The sequence below is a fragment of the Channa argus genome, chromosome 5 (genome assembly GCF_033026475.1).
Source record: "Channa argus isolate prfri chromosome 5, Channa argus male v1.0, whole genome shotgun sequence".
Classification (NCBI taxonomy): Eukaryota; Metazoa; Chordata; class Actinopteri; order Anabantiformes; family Channidae; genus Channa; species Channa argus.
The window spans coordinates 22832959-22856459 of record NC_090201.1 but is presented as its reverse complement, the minus strand read 5'-3'; the positions used below and the strand labels follow the sequence as shown (position 1 = coordinate 22856459).

The window sequence follows — 23501 nt, the reverse complement described above, 5'->3', positions numbered from 1 at the left end:
GATCAGCTGAGAACAAGGCGGTGCAGGGTGGAGCACAAGTATGAACAAGGATGCCAACATCCATGGATGCAAAACATTTTATTCAATAACAATTTTGTTAAAAGCATAAGTACTTTTGTTCTGTGTACATTTATTTTATTCAACAATAGTCCTCAGTACAAAAGGCAGATAGTGGTCAGAGTCACAATTTACATGTACCATTACAACTTTAAGCATTAAAACTGAATCCCAATTCCCAAATAAATATTACCTACTTGCAATCACACTATTTCCTCATTAAATTGTGGAAAAGGGTGGAATTAAAGGCCTATGCAAAATCAGTCAATGCAGCTGTGATTTGATGCTTAAAATAGCTTAACATAACTTACATGTAATTTTACTAAAATACTGAAGAGAAACGTTGGATATGACTAAAGTAACTACCTACATTTTTATCCACATTTAACTCCTTTCTTCACTTTGTGTCCTTGTGTGTCACAAGACACATTTGGAAGTCTGGATGCCACAGAAGCCTGAAATCCTCATCCTTTCACTAAGCCTATTTAACAGGAATGTAGAGGAACATTCAAGGGTCAAACGTTAGGCACTGGGTTAGTGACTTGGCTGATGGAAACAGTTTCTGCATCATATCTGAGCAGCCAGTAACAGTGTGATTGTCAGAGCATCTCAGGCTTGTGAATGACTGATGAAACTCAGACAAGACGTCTCAGTTGGACGGCACAGATACGAAGATACTGTCAGTAGGTTTGCACACTTTTTGTAGACGAAACGCTGTCTGCAGCACACAAGAGGAGCTCCTCATTTCCAGTGTGTGACTGTTGGTGATCTGCAGTTTTCACATTAAGGCTTGATTTTCCACAGCTGGAAAAACACAGAAGAGATTTAAGTTTATGGTTAGAAAGAAAATTACTGTTAGACATTTTATAGTCAAACTGTTGCATCCTGAGCTTTCGTTGCTCTGGGTTTTTAGTGACACCTGCCTCTCAGGCCTGGGCATTATATATTATGGTACAGCCAGCACATGCTTAGCTTAGCTTGTCATGAAGACCCTTCACTTTTAAATGCACTGGCAGTTCAAATAGGCAGATTACACAAGAATTAGTGATGATAAGTGAGTTTGTTTTGAACTACAGACAAACTCGGACATCACCAACTGCTTTGCTTACAGTCTTTCTGCTACAATCACATACCTACAGCACAGACCTGAAAGTCTGAAGAGAGTGAATTGTATTTCTTAAAATGTTAAAAAGACTTTTTCAAGCATTTCATGCCTTTTTCAAGATATTGATGGTGTAAAGTACAAGCAATTTAAGGCACATTCTGCAAACTATTTGAAAGCACTTTTGAGTTCATTTTCCCCACTCACTGCTTATCGGTCACAGTGTGAAAGTCTCAGTGTGCACGTCTGTGTGCACGATCCCAGCTTGTAGGCCAGATATATCCCTGAAGACTACTAATATCCCCAACACCTAGATTTGTAATATGTGTATGGGCCACTTTTTTACAGCCTGTTGTGTAACCTTTTAAATGATCCTGATACAGTCATTTTCATTATTTATCTAAACTGACATGCTGAATATTCCCCTATGTGAGAACTAAACAGAACATGATGTGTTGGAATAATAAAGTGCAGCTTTAATCTATTGCAGTCTACTTTCAGCAGCATTACAGCAACGAAGGCAGAGCAATTTTGACAATTATCAAAAAGACTAACTCTGATGTTGAAGCCGAGCAGGTCACTGACCACAGCTGACACAGCAGACAGGATGACCACTCTGGTGATGTTATAGATCAGAGGGTTTACGGTCAGACCAAGCAGTCTGAAAGGGGTATCCAGCTCCTGGGGGGGGGTTAAGAAAAAGAAATTTTTTAACCTGTGTTTCAGGTAAAATCATACACTGCTACAGTCATTAATTATCAGATCGTTGTGCTTACAATTTCTAAAGAAAAATCTATAGAGTAGACAAGTGACAATAATTCATACCGATCACTTTTCATTAGAGATTAAACAAACAAAGAAACCAAAAAACCCCCCCAACAATTCTTACCTCGACAGTGTTCTAGCTCTACATTATTTCCCTGATCCATTATGTGGAAATTATGTAGAAATATTAAAAATTATGGTCATTAACAGCTAAATAGCAGCTATGACTAAAGTCTGACTAAAGTTTACGGGAAACTATGTGGAAAATATGGCATATATAAAATAAAACATTAGAGATCATTTTTGTTTTGTGTTCCTTCAAACGATGTAGAAACACATATTAATAACAAGACAACTGTCACTTAGCACACTCAGGCAAATCTACCTTTAAGTGCAAATGCAGGTTCTAAAACAGAACGACTAATCTTACCTTCATCAGTTTGGTGGCTAGTTTCAAAACATTGTTCACTATACTGAGTGCATCTTTTTTATTGGGCTTTTTCTCCATCTTGAGATATAAATTGATCTGCAACCAAGAACAGTTCACATTCTGTAAATTATAAAACAAACAAAACATTTATTTATTTGAATTTACATTCAGCAGTATCAGTACTTTCAGGCTTCTCCCGTGAGTTCTGGGTAGCCACAGCGGACCACTGCCCGCATGTTTATTTGGCACAGTTTTTACACCGGATGCCCTTCCTGACACAACCAGCAGTAATTTTTACTAATACATTAAATAGCTGATGCCCACAGGGCTGCACATTGGCAAATGATCTGCTAATCCATGTGTTTTGTAGCCACTGCTCGTTACCTGCTCAGTGAGCAGCACTGAGGAGTTGCTGTATTTGTAGTTGGTCTCTGAGCCTAGTGTGGCCAGTCGCAGCAGAAAGAGGACAAGGGAGGACTCCCACACCATCAGTTCCCAGTTTGTCAAAGACTCTAGGAATGTCTTGTGGCTGTGCAGCAGCTGAGGTAGAGCAAACGCAACAGTGTTTATATTAGAAAACACTGCTCAAAAAGAGCATAAATATATTTTTCATCCAGACTTTACAGCCCATCTTCATTTGAATATGATTAAATGACTACATGTTTTGTGTCTGTCTCTGTCTTGTTACTTTATCTCAAACCATTTTTGAAGGACATTACTAAGCGATTGTCCCCTCGAAAGATCAGATTGGCTGAGTGTGTATTACTGACCTGGGCACAAATGATGAATGAAATAGAAAGTGCTAAAAGAAAAATGGTGGAGACGATGACATCAACAGAGCGCTGCGGACCTCGTCTCTGTAATGAAAAGGCAAATGATTTTAATTATTAAAAACACAGCCAAATCCATGACAACTGTGTAGTATGTAGATTAAATATACCGGAATAAAAGAGGAGGAGAAGTATACAAACCCTGAGAAAAGAGCGTAGTGACAACCACATCTTAATGTTTTGAACTTTCTTCAGCCTGAAATGTGGGATCTCAGATTTCTTGGCCTTGCGAGCTGAAGTGAGATGACTGAAGTACTTGGCAAATAAAAGCCTCTGTTGGGAAAACGTGGACAAGCTCCTGTAAGTGACAAGTGCAAACAAGCAGGAGTTCCTGTTGTATGAAGCACCACTAAGTGCCACTAGGGGGAAGACCAGACATATGAGTAGGAAGATGGTTTGTGTAGAATTCAGAATAATTGAAGTACAATGCTTAAAAACAACAACAACCAGCTATAATAATAGAAATAAATAATTTGTCCTGAGAACCTGAGATTTTTACTTAATTTTGTGCAGTTTGTTTACTTTATTGTGCAGTATACCGATTCTAAATAAGATTACCCTGTTTATAAAACATGTAAAAATATATAATTTTATGAACCTATTTTTCTAATTAATTAATTCCAAAGAAGTTGGGACGATGTGTAAAACCTAAATGAAAACAGAATGTAATAATTTGCAAATCTCATCAACCCATTTTTTTTTTCACAATAGAACATAAACGACATATCAGATGCTGAATCTGAGACATTTTTCCAATTTATGGAAAAGATTAGCTCATCTTCAATTGGATTACAGCAACACATCTCAAAAAAGTTGGAACAGGGTAATGTTGACCATTGTGATGCATCCCCTCTTCTTTCAACAACTGTCTGTAAATGTCTGGGAAGTGAGGAGACCAGTTGCTAGAGTTTTAGGACAGGAATGTTGTCCCTTTGTTGTCTGGTGCAGGATTCTAGCTGCTGAACAGTTCTGGGCATTTGTAGTCTAATTCTGTGATTTATGATGTACCAAATATTTGCTATTGGTGAAAGGTCTGGACTGCAGGCAGGCCAGTTTAGCACCAGGACTCTTTTCCCGCGAAGCCGTGCTGTTCTGATGGATGCAGTAAGTGGTTTAGCATTGTCTTGCTGAAATATCCACGGCCTTCCCTGAAAGAGACATTGTCTGGATGGGAGCATATGTTGCTCTAAAACCTCTATGTACACAGCATTGATGGTGTCTGAACTGAACTGTCCACTGATACCAGGCTGGATGGTCCCTCTCCTCTTTAACCGGACATGGTGTCAATGGTTTCCAAAAAGAATTTAACATTTTGATTTATCTGACCACAGAACAGTTTTCCATTTTTGCCTCAGACAATTTTAAATAAGTTTTGGCCCAGAGAAGATGGCGATGTTTCTGGATTGTGTTCACACACGGCTTCTTGTTTACATGATAAATCTTACATTTGTGGATTGCATAGTGAACTGTGTTCACAGACAGTGATTTCTGGAAGTGTTCCTGAGCCCATGCAGTGACGTCCAGTACAGACAGTACATGCAGTGAGGGACGAATATCACATGCATCGAGTCAAAACTGGATGCATGTGATATGCTTTTAATTTGAGGAACTGAAATTGTTACACAATTTGTTGACACAGTTTGTCACAAATTGGTAAACCTCTGGGTATAAAAGGAGCTTTTCAGAGAGGCAGAGCCTCTCGAATGTAAAGATACACAGTGGCAATTACTTTTCCAGCCTTTTGTTGCTCCTGTTCCAACTTTTTTGAGATGTGTTGATGCCATCAAATATAAAATTAGCATACCATAGGTAAAGCTGCAGTGGGCCTATAGTATGTGTCATGTTTGTGTGTTGAAAGAGATATAATTCTAGAATGAAAGCATGAAACATTTTCATGCACAATGCATTGAAAATTAAAAACACATAGAAATAAAGATCAAATTAATGCTTCAAACCACGCAGAGTGACCACTCACCTGTTTGTATGTTCTCTCAGCCACACACATCATGAAAAAGAAAAGTCCAGTGAGGCAGACTCTTTGCACTGTTGTGATGAAGAAAAAGGTATAGGCCAGGGTATCGGGAGGCCCCACTGCCATCTTTATCAACTCTTTCAGGGACAAGGTGCTGAGACTTGACATGTCCAGATGCTGAGCCAAGCTAAAAGCAAAGGGAAGCAGCGCCAGCGTAGCAGTCATGAGCCCACCAAGCACAAGGTATCCCATACCCTGCTCCACCAACTTCACCTGTTATCATGAGACAAGCAAGACACCTTAGACAGGAGATAGCTTGCTTTGCTGTGATAACGTTATGCAGACAGAACTACAGCAACTCAGTTTATCTTCACCGTCTACTTGTTAGACAGTCTCTGTATGATTTTGGCATATTGTACTGGACTATTTTGGTTATGATGCATTTCTGTTATTTGCTCCCATTTCAAAAAAATTTCCTTTGTTTCATTTGACAAGCGCTGAACATGTCAAGCCTAAAGCTGGCACTTCATCAGGTACAAATGGATGCCATTGAGCTTTAGGCTAGAAACATCAGTTAGAAACAGTTGTTATATAAAAAAAAGAAGAATTTTAATAACAGGCTCAGATAACGGGGTTGCAAATATTTCTTATACTTTTTGAATTCTTTGGACTCAGCAGCTAGATGTAGTAGTATTGATGTGCTACATACAAATTACAAAATAAATATGTCTAAATATCAGGCTGTAAGGCTTCAAACACCTTTATAATGTTAAAGCAGCAATTTCTTAATTTACAAACAGAATTTGTATAAACAAGAAGATCACAGGAAGATTGTACCCGTGTGAGGATGATCCCACTAATCTCCAATACTGACATGTCCGCTTTCTTACACTCGCCCTGCTCCCATATTATGGCGCTGACACGGTCCTTGGATGGATGACAGGCCTGAAGCCAAGACAGCTGAGTCTAAAATTAAACATATAACAGTGTTTTTAAAAAAACATAGTCCAAAAGTAGGTTATGTATAGATAGGTAGCTGCAGTCTCAGGCATGTTGACAATCTGACAGTATATGTTGTACAATAATGGCAGTGATACTGCAGTAACAAAATTGGGACACAAGTGGAGATGCATGTCTATGGACAAGTGTCAATGGCAACATGTCTCGGCTGCCTATTACTAATCTGAGTGCTCAATATGCATTCTGACACCTAGTCTGAACAGGAGATTCCATGCAATTTTTGATTTTAGTTATATTTAGATGCCAAGTTGTATCTCAGGTATCTTCAGTTTTTTCAGTACTTAAAAAAATTACCTGCAAACTGGCTCAATAATTTTCTTTTGTAAATCTTACTCCGGTGAATCCTTGCGGTAGGCTCTCATCATCACTGCTCAGATTAGTGGTTTGTGGCAGCGCCATTCCAGCGTTGTACCTCTCGTTTCCCTCACTGTCACTGCTACCCGTAGAGGGGGAGTCAGGGCCTTGGAGAAGCTCTTCCCACATTGTGTCGTCAGTGTCAGAGGGTGGGCGAGAGTCCATACTCTGCTTGAGGCGCTTTACTGCGATGGAAGGTCCACACCCTTCCTGCTTGCAAATCAAACAGTATACGATGAGTTTTTTTTCTTGAACTTTACTCAATCCTAAATACTTCAACATGTGTAAATAAAATATGTAACTTCCGAATTTATTCCTTTATGTCTACAACACCTGAATGGTTAAATGGTAAGGGGTCTCCATATTGTGCTTTTCTGCCTTACTGGTACCCAAAACACGTACTGCGTACACAACATGTGACAGGAAATGCCTAGAATCGAACCAAAAACTCAGAGGTTGGTAAACGACTGCTCTACCTCCTGAACTACAGTCAGCCCATGTCTGCTGCTTCTAATGAACTGTAGTTTCAGTAGAACAGAAAAAAACCTTCACCTGAGATCTTAGTGTTGGTTTGGGGTTAGATTTTCTCTTCCTTACAGAGGACACTAATGCAGGTGTAGCACTGTTGTAATGGTTTCTCTCTTGAGGTTGTGGGCGAATTACTTCCACTGGTTGTACACCCTCCTCCTCCTCACTGGAGAACTCGTCAGAATCCCCAAACCCAGACCGTCTTTTGTTCTGGGAGAGAACAGATTACATTTTATAATGCTTTCCAATACTGGGATACATTTTAGTCCGTGTCCATTTTCAAAATGGAAGGGTATTAGAGACTTTAAAGCCAGACCAATTCTGAATCCCATTCTTTACAGTTTGAGATTCACAAAATAAAAAGGCCATGTGTACATAAGAAGATAATACATTGATGAAGGATATATCATTTAACAAACGCTGTAGTCATGGTCAAGGAGGGTCAATGACAATACAAGTACAGTCTTCACTTAAGCACAAGTGAATACTTTCTGGATGCAACGTATTCATCTCAATCTTTAGAATATTTTTATCATCAATCTTGAGACAAATTTAGATACTGCGGCACATTCAGGTAAAAATAAAATTGCCTTTCTGTAGTATTGACATAGCAAATAAGAAATATACTTTGAGGAAGTTACAAATTAGTTCAGTATTTACACAACACTAGTCAGCTGACAAATGTTTTTTACAGTAAGCTACAGTCAACCTATATATTGACTGTTTTGTCATTATAAACCTTTGTACTGCTGAGACTAAGGATCCTCTGTCCAGTGCAGGTCACTGACAAAAGTTTGTTGACAAAAGATTGACAGAAGATGAGCAGCTGTACCCTCCTCTCCTCCTTTCTGAATAATCGTTGGCTTTCTTCAGACTGCCAGGGCCCCTGCTGCTCTGTGTCCTTGCTGTCACTTTTTTCTTCTGATTTTTTCAGCCCTCTGCACTTCCTCGGCCTGGAGGAGACAAAACAGTCAATGACAAGACATGGTACTGTAAATACAGTAGGGAGATAAAAAAAAACATAAAGCCATAGGAATGAGAACAACTGAAAGCCAGAGATTGCTGAATGTTTGAGTCCATCTTACATACAAGCAAGCTAAATATATTCCATAAACAACCACTACTGTACATTAAAAACCCTATTGTGTATTTTAATTATCATCTACTTAGCTATACACACTTATCCTTCTTTCTCATCAGCCTAGTTGTACAAAATAGTCATGCTTGTTGTCTGTCCATGTGCATCTTCTTCACAAATCTTTACTGTTACTGTGTGTGAGTATATAGAGCTACTAGAAACCAATTCTTGCATGTGGAAACATACTTGGTCAATAAAGGTAATTCTGATTCAGATCTGGGTGCATAATGTGTAGGTTTATGCATAAGTCAAGAGGTAAGAGCTTGTCAGTACACGAAAATGAGCATGCAGTGCCTAACAATGAGAATAACCACCTCCTTCTTCGAGCAGGGCTGTTGGCAGCTGGACTGCCCGAGGGCCACCGGCTGGACTCAGTCGACACAATCTGGCAGTGCACGGTACCCAGCAGCAGCATCAGACACATAGGCCCAAACACTTCACTGGCACTTGCCCCAGGGACCTCGGAGTACAGCAGCACTGCTGCTACTGAGGGGAGCAAAACATTTGGCAACAGCAAACAAAATGGTCTCTTAGGGGACACATATTAAAACAAATCATGCTTACTAATGAGATCTTTCTGTGTTGTATAGGTGTTATAGATTATAAGATTTTAGCAGCAGCAAGATAAGGGGAGAATCACACGCAAAATATCACTGTTGATATAAATATCTATGTTCTGTGTATAAGTTTAAAAAATAGTTACTTTCAAAACTACCACTGTGTCTCATGTTAGTCAATTTATGACCACTTGGCTTCATATATTCATATCAATAAAATGTATTGGTGAAGAAATGAATATTCTTCAAAACATTTTAATGCTTTTGCAGCAAACGGAAGATTGAGTTGAACTAGAATTTTTTGTGAAAAGGAATAATGTCAGGGCAACGCGAGCTGTGCAAACTGTTAGAAGGACCCTGGTTGCTTTCATCATATAAATGTTTACATTTTTGTCATCCTTTACAAGTTTAATCAGTTTATCGTGAAGCTGACTTTCCAGGGAAAACTTGTCATGCAAGCAGTATAAACACAAAAAAAATTGTATTAAAGTAAAGTGTGAGCTCACCTTGCATAAAGTATAGCACGAGGATACATGAGGAGATTGATTTGGAGGTCACCTGGATCCACCAACGGAAGAAGAATGGAAACAGCAACACTCTGACCAGACCCTTTCGAGTCAGAGCTGTCCAAGGACTCTCTGGTTTGGCTTTGCTGAAAGTCGATCCTGGAGGCATAAAATGAGCCCAACTCAGTTTTAATGAAACTAATATATGGCAAATATGTCCTGCTATATTTGTCTTTAATTAGTGAAGAATGACATAGCACAAGAAAGGATTTAAAACAACAGAACAACTCAGGAAACAAGCAAAGCATTGCTTTCACTTCACTTACCTCTTACCAGGTCAACATCAATAAGGTCGGGCTTAATGTGACATGTCTTCTTTGGTTTGCTGTCCAAATCCTAGATGAAAGGCAAGTATTACATCAATTTAGCAGTAATTCACAACATATGTACATAAACAGACAAGATGGTAAATGGTCTGCACTTATATAGCACTTTTCTACCTATTGGCACTCAACACGCTTTACACTGCTTCTTATTCACCTATTGACACTCACAATCTCACACACACTCATACACAGATGGGGGAGCTGCTATGCAGTTGGCATCAGTGTCTTGCTCAAAGACACTTCGACATGTGACTGGAGTAGCCAGGGATTGAACCAACAACTGCGAGATTGGTGGACAACCTTCCTGCGCCACAGTCGCCACAAGACTGTTCTTACATTTAGATCTGCCTTCTCCAGAGATTTCTCCCAGACTTGTTGATCATAGGCTCCAATCTGTAGAAACAACAGAACTGTTAAAAACTTCTTCACTCACACACACACACAGAACATTTCTAAAAAATGTGTGGCCCCTTTTAAGTCAAAGACAATGCATATTTACTAGAGGACCACACCAAGTTTTACCCAATCAAAATATTAGTCACATTTGTCTTTTTGGCATAGATTCAACAAGGTGATGACAAACCTTCCTTAGAGATATTTGTCCATATTGACATGATAGTGTCACACAATTGCTCCAAATTTGTCAGCTGCACATCCATGAAGTGAATCTACTTTCCCACACAACATGCGCTATTCAATTGAGATCTGGTGACTGTGGAGCCCATTTGAGTAGCATGAACTTAAAGAAAGCAGTTTGAGTTGCTTTTAGCTTTGGGACATGTAGCATGTTTTTCTGCTGAAAGTAGCCAACACAAGATGTGGCAAAAAGAGATGGGCAGGGTCAGCAAAAGTACTCAGGTAGGCTATGGCACTTAGACAATACTAATTTGGTAATAAGGGGCAAAATGTGTGCTAAGAAAATATCCCCCACAACACCACGCCTGAACCACTGGTATGAGGCAGGATTGAGCTATGCTTTGATGTTGTTTTTGCCAAATTCTGACCCTGTTGCATTAGAAATCAAGAACTATCAGACCAAACAACATTTCCTAATCTATTGTTCAATTTTGGGCAGTGAATTGTTGCGTAAATTTCCTAGCTGGCAGAGTTGGTTGTCCATCTGCTTCAAGGTTGGACATGCTGTGCATTCAGAGATACTCTTGTGCATACATTTGTTGTAACAAGTGGTTATTTGAGTTATGTGTTTGTCTTTTTATTAGCTCAGACCAGTCTAGTCATTCTCCTCCAACCTCTGGCATCATCAAGATATTGTCAGTGAGAAAAACTGCCACTCACTGCACATTTCCTCTTTTTCAGACTGTTATCTGTTAACCCTTAGAGATGGTTGTGTGAGGAAATTGTAAAAGATCGGCAGTTTCCAAGATACTAAGACAAGCATAGACCTTTTACATTATGTGGTCAAACTATATTAGGAGGGCTACAAGAGAATTTTTCACAATCTGGCAACCAAAAAGTAGCACTAGGAGTTGATAATAAATGATCTTTAAAGGATTAGTAACAGATGTGGAATTAAATGGTTTCACCGTTTAGTTGGATTCATAATCATTTTTATATAATTTTATATTTTTATATTGTTACTCTTACCTTTTCTTGGTACCAGGCTATTCTGGCCATTGTCGCCTGCTGCTGGATCCTGTGAGCTCAGGTCATTTCACACAAAGCCCAGAAGCACCGAAGAGGACTGGGCATCGATCCAGATTTGTTCACTGACAAACACAACACAAAAAGGAGACTGAAGTTAACACACTAGCCCACAGTCAGCAAAGAAACTGAATATAGTATTAACGTGGGCTGTAAAAGCACGGTTACCGATTAAGTGAAGTGAAGTTACGAACCACCCGGTAAAGGTTAAACTCACGTTAGCTAAACCTTAGTGACGTTAACTAAATAAGACAAAAAAGATTAGCCAACAGTAGCCGCCTCCTGCTAATAAGTAGCTAACGTCACTTACCTGAAACCAAACAATGAAGGTAGATTCGGCACAAACTGGAAGAAGTCTTCAGCAAACATCACAACTTGGCTTTAAATACCCACTTCTTAACAGTTTCGGGGCTGTTGCAGCGTTTAGCTGTCAAATTAAGCTAACGTTATCAAGTAGCTACGCATATTCTTCACGTTAATGTTAACGATAGTACTTCAACAGCCAATTCGCGAATAACGTCTAAGTTCTGCATTTACACTTCATACGTATACACGCATGCGACTTTTACCCATATGTTTATGCCATATATGATGTACTTCACTTTTCTTGCAACATTTGGTTCGTTTTCCGCTTCTCTTTTCCGGGGTTTGTTATGTTTGCTTTGCGTTCGTTTTTTTCCCTGTGCAAAATCTCTCAGGAAGAATTTGCACTGATACAGGCGACATCAAAAACCTTCTCACAAAGATTTCTTTAAAAACAGAACAACCGCGAGCATTGCCTGTAACCTCTAAATAAACAGTTTCCGATTTACTTTTTAACACAATCATTTCACTTAAAGCTTGACGCATACAGGAGATGTAGTGCTGCCTGACAGGCGAATCTGAGGAATAAAAATCTCCCCAATGTTTTTTCAAGCCAATCAGGGCGCAGGAAGACAGAGGGGGACAGAGACTGAGCAAGTAGGTTGAACGTGATAAAAAATACTGAATGTAGTATTTTTTTTTCGTGATTGATCAGCTGATTATCTTGTTAATAACCGTTTAGTGTATCAAATATTGCAGAAGTGAAAATACTGAATTTTAAAATCTTAGCTTTAATTTTAAATGTTCGAAGAACAACCAAAAACAAGTGTGTTTTTTCCACTACATTTTAAGTAATATTGTATTATATTATTATTAATATTAATTTGTAATGTTGATAATTTCCTTTATTTTTATTTCAGTGTGCGCTTCTGATCTTAAGTCTTCAGCTGCACAATATAAACTCAGGTCAATAAAACCCACAAACAGAACAACTACAACAAAACAAACACAAGCAGAAGTCAGTCACAACTTAGAATCTTGCCCAAAAGGATGCTTGGAATATTTGTTTGAAAAAAATATTTCAGCAAATAATCAGTTCTTAAAGTCAATTTATTAGTTGCTTATTGACTCATCATTTCAATTCAAACAAAGTTAATGCAGATTGTGTGTTATTAATCACAATCAATTCTGCAGGTGCACACACTATATATTTTAGATTTTAACATTATGCGGTAGCACTTTGAAATTTGTAGCGCTTTATATTTTTCTCAATTTGTGCATAAATATAACCTCAAAGGGGTTCAGTTTTTCATGCAAATCATAAAACTAGGGAATTCAAATAAACATGACAAAAACCTTGCATTGTGTGTGGGAGTCTTGGAGGTGCTGCTTTATTAAACGAGAGTTTGTGGGTTTTCACTGTCAAAGTCTGATCTCAAAGACACAGATTTGAAAAAGTATCAAGCAATGGCGATTTATAAGGAACTTAAAAGTTACCAATGATGGCTAGTGGAAGTATAACTGTGGTGCTGGCAATATCATGATTTGTGGCGGTGTTTGCTGCCTCTGGACAAGGACAATTTTACCAAAGAATGTCTAAAGCAGATGGAATGCATTTTATTCTTATTTTAATGCTGAAGGAATGCTGTGGAAGGGCCTGAGGCTGCCACTTGATGCAAGGAAGACAAGCAACATCAATGAGTTGAAGCTGCAAGGAAAAATGGGCTAAAATCGCTTTAAGTGAGTCATATCACTCACTAAAGGCATGAGTTCACAAGCGTTTCCACACACAAATATTTTAGATAATAATAAAACAGTGCTGGTCCAATCCCGGTAGATATTGTGGAAAGTTGCATCAGGAAGGGCATCTCGCGTAAAAACTGTGCCAAATCAACATGCGGACTAGGATCCGCTGTGGCGACCCTGAACTCACGGGATAAGCCGAAAGGACAAAAAATAAATAAATAAAAAAGATGCATGTGTAATGTTTTTGTTTAATTTTTTAAAAATGTTCTGGTTTTAGGACTTGGGTGAAATTCTAATCAAGTTTGTATAATACATATATATGCACAAATAAAGAAAATTCTACAGGGTTTCGCAAACTATCAAGTACTATTATATACATGCATATATTACAAAAAACTTTGTAACATCACTGCACCATTTAGTAGTACTTTCTACAGGGTTCATTGCTTAACTAAATGACAGTCATCTGTGCGCAAATGCTCCAGATGATAAGGTCCTAGCATATAACTCTGATGTCTTGTAGGTAAGTCGACAGCCTGTCGAGACAGAGACAGTATCATTTGTCATTTGACTCTTGAGCATTTGCAGACAGCTGGTCCTGCTCAGCTGCACATACAATCTTTGCCTTGACCTTCTTGTTGGACGAAATGATAAAATAGGGGGTGAGAGATGCGTAGCAGGAGGAGAAGAACACTCTCATATCAGCCACCACTGGCGAAACTTTTTCCACCGTCAGCATGTAGATCCAGATCACGTTATCAATCCCAAAGAAGACCACGTACAAAATCACCAGGGTGACCACTGTTTTGGCAGCCCTGCTCTCTCCTCCACCACTCTGAGAGCGACGGAGCTGCCTCATCTGTCGGCCGTGGCTGTGAAGAAGGAGAAGGATGTAACAACTGGAGCCCACCATCAGGGCGACAAAGGCAAAATCCCTCCCAGAGACAGCCACCCCGTTAATCACATAGGACAGGTTGTCTCTGAAGTCCACATGACAGAAGCCCAGGTTAAGGGTAAAAGCAGGGATGGTGCCATTACGTGGAGCCATAGAAAAGAAAGGGGCTGCAATGCATATGGCCATGTTGAGGAGCCACAGTCCTGCAAAGGTTGGAAGGACCAGGGAGGGAAATGCAGCCTTCAACCTGGACAAATGGGGCCCAGCAGGGGCAATAGTCACTGCCTGAAACACACTGAGCATGCAGGTGATGCACACTGACAAAGCCCGGCTGATACGGTAGGTGTAGATCACCACCTTACAGCCAGAATCATTTAGCAGGTCTCTCATCCCAAACACAGTCATAGTCTGGGGGACGCCGCGAGTCAGTAACAGCATTAGGTTGGCAAAGACCAAGTGGCACAGTATCATGTCCACAGGAAGAAGCTTGGGATCAGTAAAAATAATGTTGGCATATGCCAGCAGCACCACAGTGTTCCCCAAGATACCCATACCTGTTTGCAAGAGGAAGGAGACCCCTTTGATGGTCACACACAGATCCATGATGCACATTCCTGCATGTGTCGTTATTTGCAAAGCAGAGAGAATAAAACATGTAATAAACTGCACACAACAAACACCTTCCAGGCTGCTTTTGAAAAGATGGTACAAAATATAATGTTGACATGTGTAGGTGTTTTATCAATCGAAATGATGCTCACCTAAAGTTGAAGACGACATGTGAAGCTGCAGTGCACGGACTGTTCAATGGCCTGTGTAATTACAATTTATACTGTTTGATTCCCCTTGGCAATATTGGAAATGAGTGTTCAGCCCACAGTTTGGCAAACTAAAGCGACAAACTAAATCTGAGTCGGTCTCAGAGGAGGGGGATGGGGGGGTTCACCTAGAGAATACAGTACCACCAAAGGATTCTCTTTCCATGTCTGTCACAAAACAATATTCAGGTGGTCATCTGAACATTGAAACAGTTACTGATCTATAGAGGTCACTTTGTACTAAAAAGACTTTGGAACAAAACTATTTAATTTGTCTAAGTGAGACTGCTGATATGAGCTTCAGTTGAACTTTCCAAAGCTGTATTTTTTCACAGAACAAAGCACTAATGAAGGGATTACTCAGATATTTACCGAAAATAAAGGAAGTAAAAGTAAGTAAATGTAAAAAGTATTATCAGAAGAATATATATAAACTACCAAAACTACCAGTGCTCAATATGGAGAATGAATTTAATGTTGTAGCTGGTTTTTAACCTAACATATAATAATATATTTAGTTATATTGATGTGAACCTGAAATGTGTTAACTACATCTACATACTCTGAAATCTCATGGAGTATAAGTGCAAATTGTCATGAATTGGAAACCAAGCACAGCACATGTACCGCAAAATGTCAGTACAGTTTTTAATAAATGTACTTATTTACTTTTCATGACTGGAAAAAACACTGGATATTGTGCCTCATTGTCACTTATAATGGAAAACTATTCTTTGGGTTTTCTTGTGCACATCTCAATAAAGTTGATAATAAACTGATTGCTAGGAAAATTGAGTGCAGTTGGCAAGTTAGAGTTAAGAGTTCAGGTTCTCTGGTCATGTTGCATGAAGTTGCACTAGGCTGTACATAAACACAGCGGTGTAGATTAGATTTAAGAATTTCAGTACATTTTTCTGTTTAAAAAAAAATCCACGTCAGTTTTCATTTTCTTTGGACAAAGGACTGCATGTCAGTCTCTTTTGAAATATAATACTTTTCCCTGTTGTGCTAAAGAATAGAGTTAAGCAACCCCTGGGGAGACAACAATGTGTGGTTCTTGTTGATGCAAATGCAGCCTGATGATGCCTTGAATGAACCATCAAGAGGCTTTTACACGCACAGCTGGTGCTTTAGTGTGCACATGGTTCCTCCGTCATGTCCTGGGAACATGTTAAAAGACGCAGAGAAGCAAGACAATTAGGCTTATAACAATGCACGTCTGTACTAATTGGTGGCATAGGGACAGCCAGCCATTATTAATTTATGTTTTTAACTCTCTGTGCCAACATATGTATTCATGCACCATCTACTGCGTAAAACCTGTGAATTGAAAAGGCTTCTTACGTCCAAAGAGCTCTAACCCATTGTTTAACTCTATATTAGTGTTTTCTCAGTTACAAAATTCAGATAGTGTGTTGAAACAACGGTGTGTGAGAAGCGGGGTTTCTCCCAGGAGTGAGCTTTAGAATAAAACATCATAAGATGTGTTATTTCCCTTGGTGATTTTAACATGTTTACATGTTCAAAGAGCTAATTAAAATGGCAAGTTCAAGCCTGTCCTTCCTAGGGGATTTCATCATGTACAGTAAGCTGCATTACACAAGTTTTTAAAAGCAAGTTTTGATTTTGTGTTGTTTGTGGCTGATGTAAAATGTTTCTTCCTATTACACTAATTTATGATTTTAATAAGTAATTCCATTCAAAATGAGACTCTTGGTGTTTGCATTTGATCCAGATCATGTCAAACTTAGTGCATGATTAGTTTTTTGTCTTGTACATGCATTAATAACTCTCAGTTTCCATTTTAATAGATACACCTGTACAGTGTTATCATGTCATATCATAAAGTACACTTGTATGATGCCTTTAAGGTTTAAGGTTTAAGTTTAAATTAAATTGGCTGTTTTCGCACTGAGGTCACAGTTAGTGATGCATTCTGCTGGCCTCTCATTGCTGTTTATCTTATTGAAGTTAGTTCAGAAATTGACACTTTTTTAACCTTTTGCACCTTTAAGTGAGCTGCAGAGGGCAACGTCTTTAGCTGATGAAATGGGAACAACCGTGCGTTTCTCACTGTGCCAGTTAATCTGTCCCCCAGCAAAACTGTGATTTAAGAAGCTTTTGGTTCAGCAACCTCTCACTGATCCTGATGGGCCTCTGCCTTGTTTGCATAGAAGGGGAGGGGTCCAAAGGTGACCTTCCATGACTTTATGTTATCTATATACTGTATTTGTAGTACAGTAATATATAGCCACGCTGAACTCTTACATAACATACATTAAATTCTCCATCACGCATAATGCTCATTGGAAATATACAAAAACATATTTATACAATGTAAATGTGCATTAGGCACCTTTAAGTCTCTTTGCATTCTAGGTTTCACGTGGGTTCAAGACAAATTTTCTTTAGGGCAAAGTTTGAAGTAAAATTTTCAAGGTTTTCAGCATGTAAGCATGTTTAAGAAATAAAATAAATAAAGTAAATAAATAAAACAACAGTACTATCTGTGGATACTGTATATACTACATAATTATGAAAATATACATTTGATGATGTTTCTAAGCTCATTAATAGTCATACTGTAGTATTATGACTGTAATCTGTTTTAATTTCCATGGAGGACATGTCTCATCCTGTTCCTATGAGAAATGGGCTTAATATTCATTACCAATTCCCTGCCGTGGGACATGTTGCAGTGAAATCATGCAGCCCATCCACACTGATTTGCCTTTTTAACGTCCTTACAGTTTAGTTTTAACTCTCTTTTTTAGAACTTTTATTACTTTGCATGAATTACACAATCATAAATTGGAGGCTAGATCACGCGCTACGCAGTAAATCTGTTGGCAATATATCATGTAGAGTGAGTGGAACGTCCTCTGGCTTTCAGTTTGTTTCATCTTTCTCCATTGGAGGACGCTGTGGTGTTTTTAAAATTGACTGCAGAAATGAAAAGCAGAAACGTAGAATAGGAGGTGTAATAAGGAAATCTAAATATAGTATCTGTAATTAGAAACAGTATTCAATAGTCATTCACACAGTGACACTGAGAAATGATTTTAATCTTTTTGCCTTATAAACATGAGGCTAATAGATATAATCATTTCATTAACACCATTTCTCTGTCTTTGTCTAGATCTCTGTACCTTGTAAATGAGTCCAAACACAGCTTTCTCTGTGTTATTGTGTCTGTCTGAAACCCACTGAGGGGACAGAAGCAGTCATCTGAATTGATCTCAAGTAATTGGAGGCTGAGGGAAGAGAAATCAATGGACCATGCAAAACAGAGCCAACAACCTGTTTGCAAGTATAAGAAGACAGACAAGTCGACTTCTTCATGATCCTCTTTAGACATTGTTAGCTTTGACTGTTCTCAGGTAAGAGTGTGAACTGATATTACTTTGAAAGATAAGTCTCACTTCACATCCAGAAATGCTTTACAAAGTTTAACCTGATCATGTTGCTGTGTTTATTGGATTGATAAAACACTCATATATTAACACTCTCTTGTGTTCATTCAGGTATGCCATCCGAAGAGTCTTCCCGTGGCTTTCTCTACCTGTCCCTCACTGTTGTTGGAGTCCCGAGTAACACTGTGGTCATCCTGGCTTTCTTCCACTTGCTGTACCAGGAGAACCGGCTCCTCGCAGCTGATGCAATTGTCCTGCATCTGGCTTGCACCAACCTGCTGGTTGTGGGTGTTCGCTGTTTGCTGGTGACCCTGGCCTCCTTTGGTCTGGACAACATTTTTGGTGACACCAGCTGTAAAGCTGTGATTTTTATCTACAGAACCTCCCGCGGCCTCTCCATCTGGCTCACGTTCGTCCTGAGTGCCTACCACTGCTTGAGCATTGCCCCTCCTGGATCACGCTGGGCCTCTGCACGTGCCTTGGTAGCCCACTATTTGGGCTTGTTGTTCCTCTTTCTCTGGCTGCTCAACACCTGCATGAGTTTGGAGACAATACTCTTCTCCTTTGGCATGCAGAGTAACACTACCCTGACAAATGATGGCATCAATTTACAATTCTGTTATGTGTTGTTCCCCTCAAAGCTGTCCAAAGATGCTAGCGGGGCAGCCCAGGTGGGCAGAGACGTGGTGCCCATGACCCTCATGACTCTAGCCAGTGTGATCATTCTGGTTTTTCTTCACAAGCATAGCCAGCGGGTGAAGGGACTCCGCAGTAGGAGTGGGAGCAATGGGGGTAGTGGTGGGGCTGAACAACGAGCTGCCAAATCTGTGGTAGCACTAGTGTCCTTATATATAGTTCTTTACGGGGTAGATAATGGGCTTTGGGTGTACACTCTCACTGTGAGAAAGACCATGAGTTCCTCGCTGATCACTGATTTGCGTGTATTCTTCTCCTCACTCTATGCAGCACTAAGCCCTTTGGTCATCATTGCATCTAATAGGAAAGTGAACGGCAGGCTGAGGTGTGTAGTACAGAAGGAGCCTGTTCAGGAGAGACCCACAATTCTATCTACTGCGTGAGGCCTGCTGAGATGGTTGATTACTCACAGAGCTGCAGAGAAAGCTGAGCTGTGATGAGGACTGAATTTTTTTGCAAAGTCTGGGTCATGCTTTGTAAAGTACTGGGTAAATTATGCTTTGTGATGGGAGTGTCAGAAGAGATTCTTCTTTCATCTATGGCGGTTTGAATGGTTGAGAATTCATAATAAAGATGCTTCTTTTTGTACGTATTAAAATAGGAAACTTTTCAGTCACGTTGCAAAATTACTTTGGCAATTTTGGCACCTGTGACTTTGGATGAAATGGTGCAAACGACCAGCAGGTAACCGATAGTTCCAGTGTCTAAAATTAATGAGAAAAACTGTCATAATAACCCTGTTACTTAATACTAGTCTGTATGAATCTGCACTGCTCTAGTACGTTGTTACTGTGTTTGCTTATTGGTAATGTCCCCTCCATCTTAATTGGGTGGAAGACTTATAGCAAGGTGACAAAGAGCTCAATATAGCTGTCAAATGGCTTCCAGTTGCCCGTTTAATCATAATTAAGACTTTGAATACAATCTGGGAAATGTCCTTTGCTAATGAGACAGGTTAATTGTCCCATAGAGAATTAGTTAAAAACCTAATGGGAAAACTAAAATCTTTAGAGAGAAAAGATGTAAAAGATGTTCATAACTCACTGCTGAATTACTCAGAACAATACTGACAATATATGTCTGACTCGTACGAGTGCAGACTTTAGGGACGCAAAGCTAAAGCCCTGTATAGTTTGGCATGGATGTGGAAACGTGGGAATTTAGAAGTCATTATGTAATTGCTATGTCTCAGGGAAGCAAGGGCACGGAGACATTGCAGGGACATAACAACCTCTGTGACTGACAGTCTGAATGACATAAAGTGGGGCCACCAGCACCCTGTGATTCTGCAGTAACTCTAAAGTACAATCAGTGCAATTCCACTGCCGTCACAATGCAGCTTAGGTGGAGGAGGAGAAGTCCTCTTCCTGTGCTTGTGCATCTGTTGCATTCAACACCAGGTTGACGTAAAAGGATATTTAAGGGCATATTTGTTTGTCACAGAGCAGAATTCACCTTTATTGTTAAAGTGCAACCATTAAAACAATCCATAATGTGATTATATCTGTGGTCTTCATTCCCCGGATGACTAATTCCATGCGTCTTACTCTTCAAACCACTGAAATCTGATTTTACACTTCACACAGACTCCGGTGGAATGAAGGATAAAATACATGGAGGCTTTCACAAGAGCAGTGAGGGTCTCGGGTGAGAAATCCCTAAAATGGTTCACACAGCTGATTCTCTTCAGCGCTGTCATTGTTTCTGTTTCTGTTGGGAAAGAAGTGGCACATTAGTTAAAAGAAAAAACAAATACATGAAAAACAGGTTCCATTGGTGTTTATGTTCATGTGTGACTGTGAGTGTGTGAAGGGTGTGCCAGGCAGGCCTCTCCCTGCACAAGACAGGACCTGTCTTCAGTTTTCCATCCTTACAAAGTCTTTAGAGCCCAGTGAATGTAGGGAGCTGGTAAAAATGTAGAAAGAAAACCAAGAGAAAAATAAACACACTGTTGCAGTCTTTCTATTAAATCATCTTCAGCTTGCACATTTGTCTCTTTGAACTATCTAAGAAATATATTTTTTGTCATTTGTTCAAATGCCAACTCCAACTTACCTCCTTGATAAGTCATCATTTGTGAAACTGATGAAAATCCCTGTAAAAAATAATAGAAATTAGGAGTTAATTTGACAAAGAAATAAACCTGCAAATGCCAATTCTTCTGTTTCTTTATCTGTAGTTAGACAAAGAACAGAATACAAACCTGTAGAAAAGCAACCCCCCCCCAAAAAAAACAAAAAACAAAAACTGAGTTTTCCAGAGTGGTGGGTTTGAACAAGCTGATGGCGTGCAGTACAATAAATCCCGCCAACTGTTCCACTCCTGCTGTGCCTGATGTCAGTCTGTTTACCTGTGGCAGGTACAGGCATTTTTGTCCCTCCTGTCCACCAATGGCAAAGCAGCAGCAGAATTAAACCTTGCCCCCTTCTCTGCCTTCAAGTCAGTCCACACCCTAATATAGAGCTTTCCACTCGGGAACTACACTGTGTCCTCCTCCGAAAAAACGTTTCAAATTACGAAAAAAAAAAAGAAAAAAAAGAAAATCAGAATCTGAATCATAACAATCACTACGTGCAACATGCAGGAATTTGTTCTGGCAGGGGCAAATTAACTACAAATAAGGTAATGTGTAGAAACAGTGGCAACAAGCAAATACAATGCAAAAAAAAAACTTTGAGAGGGGTTAGGGTTTGGGTTAGGGGGTTAAATAAAGTACCATTATGCTATTCAAATGATTCAGTTTATTCGAGTTCATGTACCTTGAATTTTGTTTTCTGAAACAACAATTATTGAGTTATTATTCCCATAAATATCTTATAATGATTTCCCATTTAGGAAGTTTTGACTGACTATAGCAATTGGAAACTTTGGGACTTATGACTGTGGTGAAAATGCATCAGTAATAAACACAACCTGCGGTAGTTTGAAAATCCAAATTTTATGGAAATGACAGACGTAATAAGCCCTTTTTAAGTTTGCTGATAGCGTCTTTGCCTTTCATTCAAAGGGCTTTTTCTTCAGGCGTGTTGTTTAGAGGATTTATTCGCTGTTTGAGTGAAGCTACTGATGGAGCCATAGAAAAACTGTACTTTTATGTAAATCTACTCATTTAGTACTCTTTAAAGTGCATGACTATACTAAAATTCATCTCCAAAGCAGTGTAAACTCAGTGCATTTGGTTTTCTTTTTGGGCAAAAATGAAGGAAATATTTGAATTATGTGAAAGCTATGTTCTCTAAAGTAAGCTCCACATCACCTGCCAGGAGGTGACCTGAGTTTAATACAATTTGAATTTTATTTTTTGCAGTCTTATGTTGCAGATTTGTATGTGTGTGACCGATTTCCTTGCATCCACCCAGTTTAACTGATTCTCTCAGAAAGGGAGCACACACACACAGTCGTGTTTAAACTTGCCTGGAATGCTGCACTGCACGAAAGCAAGGAGCATGATGGTGAGAAGGAAATGTACAGTTGAGGTGAAGGCATGTTCTGTCTCAACAAATTCAGAACTGCTTCTTAATCTATGCAGATTATTAACAATTGTTTAGAAAAAGCTAAAATGCCGAATTAAATATCTATGTAAAAACTGCATGTTCAGAAGTTAAAAGGCTGATGTTAAAGCTGTTAGAGCAAAATAAAAAGAAGTTAAGGAAAATGTGCTTATTCACTTTCTTGCACAGAGTAACATGAGAAAACTGACACTACTCTTATGTGGGTGATATAGTCATATAGCTGGAGCCAGCAGATGGTTAATCTGGCTTAGCATGAGGATTAGAAACAGGTAGAAACACTATGTGTGGCACCTATACCAGCGAGCCTCACTAATTTATATGTCTTATATTGATATGTTCAATGTAATTCACGTAATTCACAAATTCTCCAGCCTTTGTGCTAAGATAACTGGTTGCTGATTTCGTATCGATCATCTCATCTAATACTAAAGCAAACAAGCATATTTCTCAAAATGTAAAACCTTCTCATAAAATGTGACCTACAACCAGCTTAATGAAGTTTCAGGCCTAAGCTTTTTATCATTCAGTATAATGTCACATTCAACTTTAAGGAGAAGAAGAAAATATCTCATACAGGTGGAGATAAGAGGTGACATTGCCTGCCAGACAAAAACTTATGTCCGAGTGAGCGAGTGAAACAAATGAAGCAAATTATGCAATTTTCCATCAGGAGGACCACACTAAAGTGAGGGTGGGGGTGGTGTTCAGGCTCTAAGGCCCCAGGGCAGCAGCATGCTGCAACTCCAGGTAAGATATGTGCTGCTCTGCAGAGACTTGAAAGACATTCAAGATGTACTGCTTCCTACCCAGC

At 39.3% G+C, this 23501-nt stretch overlaps 3 protein-coding genes across 7 annotated transcripts; 1 reads left to right on the top strand and 2 right to left on the bottom strand.

The window, feature by feature from the left end:
- Positions 1-59: 59 nt before the first annotated feature.
- On the bottom strand, positions 60-12021 carry phtf1 (putative homeodomain transcription factor 1). Of its 5 annotated transcripts, none has more exons than XM_067505867.1 (17): positions 11877-12021; positions 11251-11372; positions 9982-10038; positions 9586-9655; positions 9260-9418; positions 8511-8682; positions 7891-8011; positions 7083-7268; positions 6510-6743; positions 5994-6122; positions 5160-5429; positions 3326-3457; positions 3125-3211; positions 2739-2894; positions 2355-2450; positions 1715-1840; positions 60-861 (listed from the first exon to the last, which is right to left on the bottom strand). In XM_067505867.1, the coding sequence occupies exons 2-17, from the start codon at positions 11278-11280 to the stop codon at positions 841-843; spliced, it is 2046 nt and encodes a 681-aa protein (XP_067361968.1). In that variant the 5' UTR covers positions 11281-11372; positions 11877-12021; the 3' UTR covers positions 60-840. The 5 variants fall into 5 exon arrangements, with proteins under 5 accessions (XP_067361968.1, XP_067361966.1, XP_067361970.1 ...); XM_067505865.1 differs by having other exon boundaries at positions 11618-11977; XM_067505869.1 differs by having other exon boundaries at positions 8511-8679; positions 11618-11977.
- Positions 12022-13912: 1891 nt separating this feature from the next.
- LOC137127964 (olfactory receptor class A-like protein 1) lies at positions 13913-14854 on the bottom strand. Its single transcript, XM_067505558.1, has one exon. The coding sequence runs from the start codon at positions 14852-14854 to the stop codon at positions 13913-13915; it is 942 nt and encodes a 313-aa protein (XP_067361659.1).
- A 3322-nt stretch (positions 14855-18176) lies between these two features.
- On the top strand, positions 18177-21834 carry ora2 (olfactory receptor class A related 2). Its single transcript, XM_067506119.1, has one exon. It carries the CDS (start codon positions 18596-18598, stop codon positions 19559-19561), a length of 966 nt encoding a protein of 321 aa, XP_067362220.1. The 5' UTR covers positions 18177-18595; the 3' UTR covers positions 19562-21834.
- Positions 21835-23501: the final 1667 nt, after the last annotated feature.

Bases quoted from the DNA above. Each gene is read 5' to 3' on its own strand.
- LOC137127964 (XM_067505558.1), bottom strand. From the start codon at position 14,854: ATGGATCTGTGTGTGACCATCAAAGGGGTCTCCTTCCTCTTGCAAACA.
- ora2 (XM_067506119.1), top strand. From the start codon at position 18,596: ATGCCATCCGAAGAGTCTTCCCGTGGCTTTCTCTACCTGTCCCTCACT.
- phtf1 (XM_067505867.1), bottom strand. From the start codon at position 11,280: ATGGCCAGAATAGCCTGGTACCAAGAAAAG. The intron at 6,123-6,509 runs GTAAGATTTACA...GTTTAATTTTAG, and splicing joins TACCGCAAGGATTCACCGGA to ACTCAGCTGTCTTGGCTTCA. The intron at 5,430-5,993 runs GTACAATCTTCC...TCATGATAACAG, and splicing joins GTGGGATCATCCTCACACGG to GTGAAGTTGGTGGAGCAGGG.